Source organism: Thermobia domestica, chromosome 1, assembly GCF_964235325.1.
Source record: "Thermobia domestica chromosome 1, izTheDome1.hap1.1, whole genome shotgun sequence".
NCBI lineage: Eukaryota > Metazoa > Arthropoda > Insecta > Zygentoma > Lepismatidae > Thermobia > Thermobia domestica.
In genome coordinates, this window is record NC_137454.1 from 25,744,006 (window position 1) to 25,758,490 (window position 14,485).

Sequence of the window (14,485 nt, forward strand, 5' to 3'; positions counted from 1 at the left end):
AATTATGATCTCTCTATCGTCACTAAATGATTAGGCTTAGAATAGATTTGCGGGAGAAGCTCATGTCCACATGAATCCACGTGAAGCGATAGATCTATGTTTCATAGCGAATTCCGGAATTTCTCGATTTTACTTTCCGGTATCCGGGAAGTAAAAATTCCGCAATTGTCCATCTCTAGTCTGGACACAATTTCAATCTGAAACCAGTCATGACTCTGTATTAGTGTTTTATCTAAATTTTAGTTAGGAAACTTCATTTATGCAATATGTATATACTCGAATATCTATCAATAATGAACATAATATTTTTGTTTGTCAATTATTCAAGTAACAGCTTCACTTATTTGTCTCTTTAATAATGAAATTAATTATAAAAAGTGGACAGAGAAAGCAAACCTGAAATCATCATCATCAAAGTTATTCCGCCATTATTGGCAGGTCACTTGCTGCAACTGAGAAGCTTCCATGCTCCACAGTCTTCCACTAACCTCTTCATCTTCACGTACGATTTTTCTGTTTTGATATCGTCCATTTATTTTAGTCTCCTTCGCCCTCTCCCTCATTTTCCTGCCACTATACCCTCTGAAACGTCCCTCATGATACAGTTCCTTCTTACCCAATGTTCAAACCACTTTCTGTTCCTGTTTATAATAATATCTAAAATTCCCCCCCCCCCGCCATCATTTCTAACACCCTCTCATTCGTTTTCCGCTCGACGCAGCTAATTCTTTTCATTCATCTCCACCAGGGGCGTCATTTCAGACTTTGCTTGACGGGGGCAAGAACACCACCGACATAAGACTTTTACGTTTTGTACTAGTACATTAGTAGACAATCGACTAAAGTGTATGAATTACTCGAACTCTTGGGGGGCCCTCCTGCCCCCCCCCCCCTAAATGACGCTCCTGATCTCCACACGTACACTTCGAAAGCTTCCAGTCGTTTTTCATCATTTTTGCGTAATGTCCTTTTTTACCCCTATATCACAATAATTCACACGAAGCACTTTATGAGTCTTTTTCTCAACTCCTTCAAATAAAGGTATTTTATTTTGCCATAGTAAATTCATTCAGAAAAAAACATTATTTCTATGTAAACATGTAATATGTAATGTTTATTTCAAATATGAACAATTTAACCGACAACAAAAATCTAATACAAATGTCATTTGTACTCTATCCACAGCTTCTTTTTATGACTAATTGTGTAGAATATTAAGATATGCATTAAAACAAACTTGTTAAGTTCACGAAACTTACCTGATTTGCGAACACTCCGATTGCACAGGCAGAAGATACTTCATCACGGCCGAACCAAACAGCGGCTAACTTAGGAGGAATTCCAAGTACGAAGAGTTGACCTAAGGCTGCGAAAGTTTGTCCAATGAATGTAACATAGAATCGATCCGGAGACACAGAACCAACTTTAATCCAGCCACCAACAAAGGTTAAAATACCGCCAAATAATACCGCCTTTCTCAAACCCTAAGAAAACAGAGAAAGAAAATCAGTTCAACTTGATGAAACTAAATACTGCATACTCAATCAGGTTTGCTTAAAAATTATTTAAACAGCCGAGAAACAGGTTAAGAGTCTTCATCCCGGCGAAATTAAAATACCGCTAATTTTACAGTAATTATGTGATATCTTCAAATAAATCAAAGATAATTGAAATATGGAACAAGAGCGCGCTAGACAATATTATTTTGCGTGAGGTACCGTTATCACAAGTCACCTAGTGGCTTTCCGTTTTCAGCTGTTTAGAAACGCGAAAATAAATGCCGATTTTCAAAATGGCTGGAAAACGAAAGCAGATAAGTGAGTCGGGATAACGGTTTCTCATGTAAAATATTATTGTCTAGGGCGCTCTTGTTCCACATTTCGATTATCTTTTATCTATTTGAAGATATTGCATAATTACTGTAAAATTAGCGGTGTTTTAATTTCGCCGGGACGAAGACTCTTAATATGAGATGTGTTCAAAACGTATGGAACCTTATTTTTTTTCGCGTAAACCAATGAAACAAGAGAGACTTTTTTCAGTGTAGAAGTAGAGGAGATATTCATGCGCAGTCGATTTTTTTTCCCGCCCGCAGAACGCGTCAGTCTCTGGCAGTCGGCCAACGAGTGAAGACGTGTGGTGAGCGGTCGTCGGATTTCAGTTTTTTTGTAAAATGACAGAAAAACTTGAGCAGCGATATTGCATCAAATTTTGCCAAAAGTTTGGCGATACCCAAGCGAAACCGTTCAATCGGATTGGTACATTCAATTTTGAACGAGAATTTGGACATGAGGAGAGTGTCTGCGAAATTTGATTCAGGTTTGCATCGCCAAATACAACATTCCTGTGTGTCGTCAAGCTCCCTACTCACCCGATAAGGCTCCGTGTGACTTTCAGTTACTTCCCAAGCTGAAAATGCCACTAAAAAAGACCCGAATTGAGCCAAGAGAAGACATCATGCGGAATGCGACGGCACATTTACTCACCCTTCCAAGGACTGCGTTTCAAAAGTGTTTCTACGAATGGCGGAAACGCTGAGAGAATTGTGTGCATTACCAAGATTCACTTACAACGATAATCGAGTGGCTCGGGGAAACATAATGTTATCGCATTTTCGAACTTTCAAATAAACTAGAAAAGAAAATTCAACATTTTCATGCAATTCAATGCAATGGCAAATACCAAACAAGGTTTCCCTCCCATCTGCAAGTAAATTTTCGAAATTGAACTAACTACATACCTTAACAAGCTTCCCATTAATAATAATTATGCAAGTGTTTCAACAGTTGTTGAAAATTCGGCATCAAAGGAGAAAAAGGAGTCAATTTCTAGGTTATTTTACAAATTTCGATTCTTTATTGTGAAACCGCCAAACATGAGGATTCACTATAATTATATATGTGGAATTTGGTATTTTAACCCCTAAGTTTTTAAAAAAAAATAAAAGAGAAAACATGTTTCGATAATTCCGCTTCTAATGAGGAAGTGAAGAATTTCAGTAATATTTAAATTTTCGATTCTTTATACAGAAAAACTTTATGTGAGCATTCGTTTAAGTTGGAGGTAAGAAGTCTGTTATGCAAACCTCTAATTGAAATTAATAAATAAACGTATTCTGTTTCTTTTTCAAAAATTCGGCTTGTAAAGAGGACAATATCAACATTTTCAGTTCTTTATTCAGAAAGAGCTTAATGTATGTGTTCACTTAAATTAGAGATGTGAAATTCCATATATATTCTATAAACTCATAATAAAAAATCAGTAAATAAGCTATGTGTTGCAGCGTTTTCGAAAATCCCGCTTCAAAAGGAAAAAAAAAGGAAATGTTCAAATTTCAAGTTTTATATTTATTAAATCTTGTTCCTCCCGCTTGATAAATAGGCACTTCTATTTATCCTATTATAAGCGTTCGCCATTTGCTGTAGTAAATATGTTTAAATAGATACCTAACAGCAGTGTTGGGTAAGTTACTTGTAAAAATGTAACGCGTTACAAGTTACTTTCCTTTTTCCTTAGAATGTAACGCATTACTTGCACCAGAAAAGTAAGTGTTACCCTACTTCGAAAGTAACTCGTTAGTTTTACGTCCGAAACTTTGAATATGTAAAACAATCTTATTATTTCAATTTTCCGTACTATTACTACTGCCATTATTATTATTATTATTATTATTATTATTATTATTATTATTATTATTATTATTATTGCACATTCTGATTTTCCTCGATCATCGTATATATTTAGAACTGTAGATTGATAATAGTAGCGCTGCTATATCCTGTCGTGTGGACAATTACTCCATTGGAAATTTGATGTGCTTCGCTGACTTTATAAATCCAATATTGTACGTTCTTGGTATGCAATACTGCAATGGAAACGTTCTTTGTATTCGGGATGTCTCGTTCCTACCACGGAGTTGGCCGTCCCGCTTGAAATTTCCTTGTTTTTCTCCTCATTTTTGCCAGGCGAATTCCGGAATAGTACTCCTATACCCATAAAGTTAGATGCAAGTAAATCTTTCCAATCCTTATCTAATTCTCCTGACAAATAGATCTTACAAGGAACCCCTTGAGTGCGAGGTCGCAAGTGCAATCTCTAATAAGGGACATTTGAAAGTGTAGTGTGAATAATGATGATAGGAAAAATATTATCTGCTAATGACTCGCCATGTGCATCAGGAGAGCGACACAAAATACGTGTCCGAGAGGTGCAGAGATCAACCTTCAGTGGGATATATGTATTACACTTCACAAAATGGACATCGTCGACATTGACGAAATGTTCAAAACAAACCATTAACTTGCACCATAAAGACCGAATGAAAAATAACGAGCCATTTGATCACAAATTTTCGCACGATGAAGATCGAATGCGAACTCCTTGGGAGTTACAAACCGTTCAGGGCGTTCAGCTAGGTATGTATCCCCTTTTAATCATATTAATATAGAATCATATTAATATAGAATCATATTAATATAACTGGGAGATGAGAACTGATGGAATGGGATGACACCCGTTATATCAATATGATTCTATATGTATTCTTTAAGAGTGGATACCTAGCTGAACGCCCTGAACGGTTTGAAACTCCCAAGGAGTTCGCATTCGATCTTCATCGTGCGAAAATTTGTGATCAAATGGCTCGTTATTTTTCATTCGGTCTTTATGGTGCAAGTTAATGGTTTGTTTTGAACATTTCGTCAATGTCGACGATGTCCATTTTGTGAAGTGTAATACATATATCCCACTGAAGGTTGATCTCTGCACCTCTCGGACACGTATTTTCTGTCGCCCTCCTGATGCACATGGTGAGTCATTAGCAGCTAATATTTTTCTTGTCGTCATTGTTCACACTACACTTTCAAATAAGCCTTACTAGAGATTGCACTTGCGACCTCGCACTCAAGGGGTTCCTTGTTAGTTCTTGTATTGAAGAAAGCATTAATATAATATTATTAAGAGCACGCTTAAACAAGTTATTACCATTTGGAAAATAACTTGATCCCAAAGGTTTGTATGTAAAGTAAACTAGACCACCATTGCACTCGCAGTTTACTCACTGCATGTATTGATTTAAAACTGTCAAAATGTATGACAAAATCTTCCAGGTGCTTGCAATCAGTACACGTAATTACTCTGAGGCTGTACTCATCTTCTAAAAACAACAACTGGATCTTATCTGTTTCTCTGTGTTTCGGCGACTCACTGTCAGTCAGTCACATAGTTCATTTTTCATTGCTTCAGTCTGAAAAATTTAGTTACAGGAAAGAATCGTCTGTGTCCGAAAATATATACATATATTGTAGTTACTTATCCGAAATGTAACCCAAACTAGGTATATTACTTAAAATTTGTAACGCGTCACCGTTACAGTTACTTTGGAAAAATATAACGCTTTACTAGGAACCGTTACTTCCTAAGATTACCTAACAATCTAACTCCATTTGGGGCCCCAAGAAGTCGTTTGAGTGCCGGGCCCCTATTTGCTCCTCGTGGTTACATCCCTGTGTTGAGCTAAGAGTTTTCAAATACAACAAATTATTGTGATCCTTTATTATTCGTTATGGCACATATTAAATCATTATTAAGAAGTGGTAAAAGCAAATCTAATAAAAAAGTTTCTGTTATTTAACAGTAATAAAAGAATAATACACGTACTACTAAGAAACATTCTCTCTAATGTTGGTTGTCCTGCACAATACACGAACACATTTCCCATTAAATAAATTATAGTAGGAATTATACTGCGTTTGAATGTGAAGCTAAAATCAACCGACATGATTATTACTGTTGGAATAACACCTTTCCAGTTTCATAATACAGTAAGTGTCAATATGTTTAACCAAATCATTGCAGGCAGTATGCGGTCGTTGTCATGTCAACTATTAGCTTCACCTATAGCTTAAAACCTCTGAACAAATCTTTTTTGATTAAAGATTCCAGTAGAACTAAAGATTACCTGCGATCATAAATTGCAGCTAACAAATTAAAAATGTGTCGAGAAGACTTACCTTAACACTTAAGTACCAAATTGCTGGAAATATAAGTGGAATATAGGTCGCCATGTAAATTGTGGAAAGCCAATCCACAGCGGTACTAGAAACACTATAGTACTTAATCAGAACGTTGGCGACGATGGAGTAATGAGCCCAGTTGATAGCGCTGCACATTGAGTCCAACATGTAGAGTACAAGCATCACCCATCGCCTTTTGTAGACACGACATTCTTTGTTATATTCCGGTTGTTCTAGACCAGAAGGAGTCAGTTTAGCCATTCTTCAACCTTAGAGGGAAAGAAAATAAAAAAAGTAAATCCTAGTTAACTTTATGATAAACTAGCATTGTGCCCACATAATAGAAAAGGATCTATCTACAGATTGTATTGCTACTTAGAAAAGGCATTATCTCAGCAGGAGCATCATTTCAGGAAGGCATTCCCTCCCCCCACTGAGTTTTAGTAATACATATTTTAGTCAATTATATAAGGGTTTTCATAACCTTTTTGGTCAAATTTATACAGATGCTAGAGGGGTCCAATATACGTACTTTGAGATAGAAAACTGAAGGTCGGAAACGGCTAGCTCAAGCGCCACGCCATCTTGAAGTTGCAGCAATCTGTGGGACCAAGCATACGTTTCAATAACAAATGTGTCTATCAAGTGGGTGTAACCGGCTTTATTGTACATAACACTACATCTGAGTATGTAAGGTTTAATACAAACAATCTACTGCTGCACTGTACGTACTAAAAACTCACAGTAATTGTACCAAATGACGACCAGCAAGCTCGTTTCATGTAGCACAACGTCAAAGGAAATTTTGCCTTACTCACTCAAATATCCCCGGCGCTTCTTGCACAAGGAACACAGCAGTTAGGATTCTTGCAAGCAAGTCCTTCTCGAATTCTACTGGTGATTCATATACCAAGGACCTTCCTTCCTTCGTGATGTATTGTCCGAACTATTGGAGACTGTACTTCTAGATGTCGGCGCGAGAATGTGGGTGCAACATAACGGCGCACTTGCCCACTTCGATGTGGATGTTCGCCATTATTCGGATACAGCCTTCCCTAATCGTTGGATTGAAAGAGGAGGTCCCATCCTGTGGCCAGCACACTCCCAGGATCTCAACTTTTCTAGACATTTTCCTTTGAGGACACATCAAGTCCTTGATCTATGAATCGCCAGTAGAATCCGAGGAGGACATTCTTGCAAGAGTCCTAGCTGCCTGCTTGATTGTGCAGAAGATGCCGAGGATATTTGAGCGAGTGAAGCTAAGTTTCCTTAGGCGTTGAGCTATGCGTTGAGTTTGCTGTTTGCCACTTTGTGCAGTTAGTGTGACTTTTTGGTACTTACAGTGCAGTAATAGATTGTTTGTACTAAACCTTACTTACTCAGATGTAGTGTTATGCACAATAATACTGGTTACATCGACTTGATAAATATATTTGCTATTGAAACTTCATACTTGTTCATACAAATTGTTGTAACTACAAGACGGCGTGACCTTTGAACTAGCTATTTCCGACCTTCGGTTTCCTATCTCAAAATACGTATGTTGGACCTCTCTGTCACCTGTATAAATTTCACCCAAAAGGTTATGAACACCCTGTATATTAACATACTAATAAAAATCGTAATAGTAATAATAGCTAGTATAAAAATTCCCTGCTTTTGTACTAATGTATTTCCTTTTACAATGTTTGGCAGCAGTGGCGGCTTTAGCGGGTACGCCGGGTAGGCACGAATTTTGAAAAATATATAAACGCTAAAAGATACAATAAAGAGTAAATATTTTTACGCAGTTTATATTAATGGTAGATAATTATTTAACAAACAGCATCAACTACTACTGTAAAAGTAATTTCTTACTGCCATTAATCAATGAAATGTGTATATGTATCCATAAGCAAGGGAGCGGGCCTACTCAAAATTAGAATCCTTAACCCGCCCCTATTTGACAATGGAAGAAACTTTGTCCATAATTAAATCATTTGCTTCTAATTTATTTTATTTTAATATTGAAAAAAAAATGTTCAAAATATCAAAGATACACTCAAAGGTACTCTCTTTCACTCCCCTTAGTTCTTACAGATCGACTAAAATTCATATTGTCGCGTCGCGTTTTATGATATTAATATCGTGAAGGACCATAAGCATATGCAAGATGAAGCAATTAGCAATTTATGAATGTAATATGGCCAATAGATGATAAAAACTAACTATTATCATCTTTCGAACCTAAGTTCCAACAAGAAATATTTTAATTTAAGTAATTCAGTTTTTCATATATTTCAAATTTTTATACTTTATGCGAGATTTTTGGCCCCGTGTGTGACTGTACGTGTTGTCCATACTATAGAGTCTGCACTGCCGACAGCTGAGTGAAAATTGGACAACTGATATAACCTTATACACAATCTATAAATATTTGGATAAGGAGAAGTGAGTATATGTGAATTCAGTGATGCCAACCCTTGGGGAAAATACCATATTGTAGGACTTTTTGACAATGATTTCTCGAAATGGGATAAAGGGATTTTTGGGGGTAAAAATTGGTAGAATTTATGGGATTTTTCATATAGTTATTCCATGAACGCCAACAAACTTGTCCATGAGCGAGGAATGGACAAATGAATCTTCAATAAACTTGTAGTTAATGCTAATCGTCGCTAATGGTAATTTTGTTGCTATAAAATTCCTGTTAGTGTTAAAAAGAAACAAGTGCCAATGAACTTGAATTGTACTCTGGTATTAAAAAGAGAAAGAGATTAAATAAAGTATAGAATTAAGGCTGCAGACTACTAAATATTTTTGAAAAACTAATATTTTTTTCTTTTGCCCGTTTTTCGTAAGTGGAAAGAGGTAATAAAATGTAATTTACCACAATAATAGATAATGTTATTCTACACCCGAAAATACGAATCGGAAGAATTTTCAGTGTTGCCATCCATAGAAATTACAGTGTGACCAGAATTTGAATTACTCAAAAATCTAGGTAAAGACAGCGACTAGAAAAATGAACTCAACGGTAATTAATGACTTATCATGCTCTCTACGTTCCTTGTTTACTACTTTTAAAATAATATTTCTATTTATTTTATAAACATTACATAAATTATTACAAAATAAATAAGTTATTGCAAAATAAATAGAAGTATTATTTAAAAAGTAGTAAACAAGAAACATAGACAGCATGATAAGTCATCAATTACCGTTGAGTTTATTTTTCTAGTCGCTGCCTTTACCTAGATTTTTGAGTAATTCAAATTCTGATCACACTGTAATTTCTATGGATGGCAACACTGAAAATTCTTCCTATTATTATTTTCGGGTGTAGAATAACATTATCTATTATTGTGGTAAGTTGCATTTTATTACCTCTTTCCACTTACGAAAAACAGGCAAAACAAAACTTATTAGTTTTTCAAAAATATTTAGTAGTCTGCCTCCTTAACGGAAGAAAATAAAACAAGAAACGTTCAACTTTCAAATGGTTGCATACGGAATGATTGAAAATTGAAGATTTATCTGGTTTTATTACTTTTAGTAGAATATTGTGGCACAAAAGCGCGATGGAAATACTACACACACAACAAAATGTACTTATTTTCATCGACATTTTCAATTATCCCTTTCAACCAAGGTAAATACTTGTTCATAAACAGTTTGACTAACGTTGGCAATAAGATTTTTTTTTGGGAATAATTCAATTATATATTGAAGAAAATGACTGATATATCACTGATTTCATTGTTCATGTTTCCTAAGTTTAGAGAATTTTGTTATTAGTATAGTCTGGGAAATCCAAGTACAAAATGGGAATTTCTGCCTCTCGAGATGAGAATTTATAACGTTTTAGGTTGGCAGCACTGTGCGAATTTACCGTTAAAATCGCTTTTCAAGCTGTTCACTTTGCAACGGACGATTTAAAAATGTGTTTATCAGAAATCTTTTCTTCTGTTGAAAACCTTCAAATATTTCGTATATACGAGGGATGATAAGAAAGTAAAGTTACAAAGCCTGCAGTGAAACGTGTATGTATTATTTCATACAGCCAATAGCGCCAACATACATTAGCTTCTTTTTCGACACAGTCTCCATAATCGGTTGAGGCACTTATCGCATCGTGAGATGAGTTTGAAGATTCCCTTCTGGCAAAAATCTGTCCTTGCGTGTTCAACAACGTTGTCACGAAGTGTTCAACCTCCGAATCTGACGAACGCTTCAGAACGACATTCCCAGTTCTAGCATCAGATGCCGTAACGTGATCCTCTTGTCCTGAATCAGCTCCTGCACGCGAATTGTGTTCAAATCTGTTGACGCCGTGCCGGGTCGGTCACTGCGTTCCTCGTCGGTGATGTTTTCTCTACCAGCCCCAAACTTTCGACACCATTCCGTTACAGTCTTTCTGTAAACCTCTAGCAGTTGCCGATGAATTTTGGCCACCGTTGCATTTTTCGCTCACAAAAATCGAGTAACTGAGCGGATTTCGCGAAAAACATAGTCGCCATCTGTGTTTATCTACAACTAGCGCTGTAGGTGGCGGGTGGCTGAAACTCTGCACAGTTGCCAACACTCCGCATTTCTCTATAACAGCCGAAACTCCAGAAATATCGGCATTGTAACCTTAGTTTCCGATCCTCCCTCGTATATATAACGGAAGTATTTTGGACAAAATGTCAAGTTACACCAATAATTTCCCATATGACTGTTCTGTACATACCTGAGTTGAGGAAACAGTATTCACAGAAGCAGATAAATAATATAATAAATGAAGAGATTCACTCCACGAGTTGTTTACACTTTTTGAGTTTTCAATTGTTACAGCTGGCATTCATTGAGTGAATGTGTGCACTTGGACGTTTCAATTACAAAATAACCATGGAGAAATATTGAAATAAATAAAATAATAAGTGTCAAACGATAATAAAATAAAAAAACTACAAGTGTTGGTTATGGTATCAGATAAAATCAGCTTGACGTTTTTGACAAGAATACAGCTATTGTTTCGAATGTTCTTACAACAATCATGGAATTCTGATACTTCAAACTTAAGAGGACTTGATTCTTGTTATCTCATTCATTTTGAAGATATAATATTGTTCATATAGGCCTACATAGACTATATGATAAGTAGTAGAAATCATTTCTAAACACTTGTAGTGTTTATCATATATTTATGATGCATGCAATTTTAAAAATAGAGGGAAAAGATTAGTTTTCATCAGTTGGCTATTGTGTACGGCAACCTAATTGATGTTGAATTTTGATTGTTGTTCTTATATTGACCATCTCGCCGACGCTGTAATGTATGCAAGTCTGATCCAATTGAATGCAGTACGTCTGTGAAGTTGCCCCTCTCCCCACTTTGAAATTTTGATTCGAAATCGGAGATAATCGTTTGTTTTTCGTTTGTTATTGCATGTTTTGAAGAAAAAATCTTTTGCTTGGAAAAACAAAGATATACGTACATATAAAATAAAGTTGGGGGAACACCTTCACTCTGGCGCCCCACTTTGAAATCTTTATTCGAAACGGAAGCCAATCTTTCTTTCTCTCTCTCTCTCTCTCTTTTTTTTTTTTTTTTTTTTTTTGTTTGTTTGTTATTGTTTGATTTGAAGAAAAGTTGTTTGGAAAAACGTAAGGAAATATTTCCATATTAAAGTCGGCGTGCCACTTCACACTGACCCCTACTTTCAAGTTTTGATTCGAAACCGAAGCCAATTATTTGTTTTTCGTTCTTTATGGCCTGTTTTTAAAGAAAAAAATCGAAAAACATAAAGATACATATATATATATATATATATATATAAGATAAAGTTGAGGGAACACCTTCACACTGGCACCCCACTTTGAAATTTGATTGTTTGTTTTTGATTTGTTATTGATTGACGCTTCTATAATAAATCGAACCTGGATCTCTAGCACCAAAAACACTTACGCTAACCGCTTAGCCAGGAGAGAGATCTTTTAGGAGCTCCATATCCAGATATTGTATGTAACTTTTATAGTGTAAAAAAAAAGAAAAATAACTTATCTACATACTTAAACGTAGCGTATAAACTCCGTTTCTTTTCCTCACAATTTTGTTAATTATACTTGATTCTTTTGTGCTTTGAACGCCCCAATTTACCGTCAAGCATGATCATCTCGATGTAATTTACCGATTGATGTGTGCCGCATTTTAGAACGATATCGTTGTGTCCATATGCTACTGAGTCTTACCTGGTCTCAGGGCACAACGCACATTGAACGTTCTTGTCTAGATGAGGTTTCCGTACCTGCAAACCTAGAACGTATCTTCATTTTTATGTTATTAGGGAGAGCATTTTGGGTGAATGAAATTACACAGATTTCGAGGAGGAAATGTGCGAGTATAAAGGAAACATTCATCTACAGCAAAGGCAGTGTGTGAGGCTTTAATGCGAGTGCCTTTGTTTTCTAAAACGAATCTAATTTGAAATTTAGTTTCCGATAAAATTTTGGGTTAGTGTTGGATTGGAAATACACAGCCTAAAAGGAAACATTCAGATATGAGAGCAGAACGGTGAGTATATGTAATAGAAACTGCAACTGACTCGGATTTGCCAATAAATGAGTACTACTTACGGATTTAGTTCCATCCATTCCAGTTCGTTATAGTCTGTATTAACACTCACACTAACACTTCACTAATACACAGTTCTTGAAGGTTGTTCAGTGACACTTGTCTTAGTCCGAAAACTGAGGTGGGAAAGTCTCTAGTCCATTAAACATCTAAATTGCTTGGAGATCAGCCCTGGGCGACGACCAATTTGTAATCTGGACTCCAGCATCGTAGACTGCAAGGCAACCGTCTCTTCCTTCTTTTCTGTACGGGCGATGTTTTCGGCAATTTTCCCTCTTTTGGGAGGACCACGAGGGTGTCTCCTAAAGTTCTAAAGTACCCTAAAAATCTATAACAGTCCTTTTCTCATTTTGGGTATTTTCTTCTTCATATTCGTATATGCTTTAGTAACAAAGTTAGACAAATCCGAGTATCTCGCACACAGAGATGTTGCGCGGTTGAAATATCGAGGTAAAAGGATTAGCGTTACAAGTTCTTGCTTCTATTTGTAACGTCGCTTGGCGTTGTTCGAAGGATCTCGCGTCCCTATCTCAGCAAATCAATTGCTTGTGATGAGAACGTTCTCTTCAATGTGTTTCCATCTTATGTCTGCAGTTTCATTGTATGTTTTTTTTTTTTCCTATCTTCTGCTCTATCTGCATGTTTGCTTCCGGCTAATGTTGAACGATTGAAAGCTAATTGCATGAGACACGAAAAGTAAACGTTTCTATGCAATGGAAAATTAAATTTAGAATAATCGCGTTTCTTGATTATTTTCTTTTTACTCTTTTCTGATTTATTTTGTTTTCCTTTTAGAAATTACAAATTAGATCTGTTTTACGATATTATCCCATAGAAATTAAAATTTTAAACATAAATTATTTAGAACTATGTCTTATTAACCATTTATGTACTGTCACCTTATTAGTTCCATAATGACAAACTTAATTCATATATATTTCAATGTTTGCTTGGTTATCGTACAGCTTAATTTTTTAAGTTTATACAAGATTATTTTTCTCGAAAACTTCGCACGAGTATTTAGACTCACTCAAAACTTCGCACAAGGATCTAGGCACACTCAAACTTTCGCACAAGAGTTTAGACTCAATCAAAACTTCGCACGAGGATTTGGAATCACTGAAAACTTCGTATGAGGATTTAGACACTCAAAACTTCGCACGAGGATTTAGACTCACTCAAAACTTTGCATGAGAATTTAGACTCACTCAAAACTTCGCACGAGAATTTAGACTCACCCCAAGTTTGCACGAGGATTTAGATTCATTTAAAGCTTCGCGTAAGGATTTAGACTCACTCAAAACTTCGCATGAGTATTTAGATCACTCAAAATTTCGCACGAGGATTTAGATTCACTCAAAATTTCGCACGAGGATTTAGACTCACTCGAAACTTTGCACGAGGATTTATTTTCATTCAAAACTTCACACGAGTATTTAGACTCATTCAGAACTTCGCTTGAGGATTTAGACTCACTCAAAATTTCGCACGAGAATTTAGACTCTCTCAAAAGTTTGCACGAGGATTTAGAGTCAATCAAAACTTCGCACGAGGATTTAGATCATTCAAAACTTCGCACGAGGATTTAGACTCACTCTTATCTATTAGTGTAGATCCCACCTTTAGAAATACTTTTGACGCCATAGACCAATAATATTATATACTTAAGAAAATTTTCTGTATTCAGTCGCCAAAGAATCTGTAACCATGTTTCCATAACTTAGGTGACGACTAGAAAATTTAAGTACATTACTTTGACATAGAAAAGAATCTAATTTTCTGACATTTGTTTCATTATAGGAAACCTTCCTCATCTTAATAAACTCGTTTTCCAAAGATATGGTCAATCTTGTTCGAAAAAGAAACTGACAACCAA

At 35.9% G+C, this 14,485-nt stretch overlaps 1 protein-coding gene across 1 annotated transcript in view; it reads right to left on the minus strand.

Annotated features, from left to right (window-relative positions):
- LOC145673267 (choline/ethanolamine transporter flvcr2a-like) overlaps nt 1–6,275 on the minus strand; it is a 37,854-nt gene extending 31,579 nt beyond the window's left edge. The window contains exons 1-2 of the mRNA XM_081743179.1: nt 6,012–6,275; nt 1,260–1,484 (exon numbers count right to left, since the gene is read on the minus strand). Of these exons, the coding sequence (XP_081599305.1) occupies nt 1,260–1,484; nt 6,012–6,275 (489 nt within the window). The remainder of the gene's footprint in view (nt 1–1,259; nt 1,485–6,011) is intronic.
- Between the last annotated feature and the right edge of the window lie 8,210 nt (nt 6,276–14,485).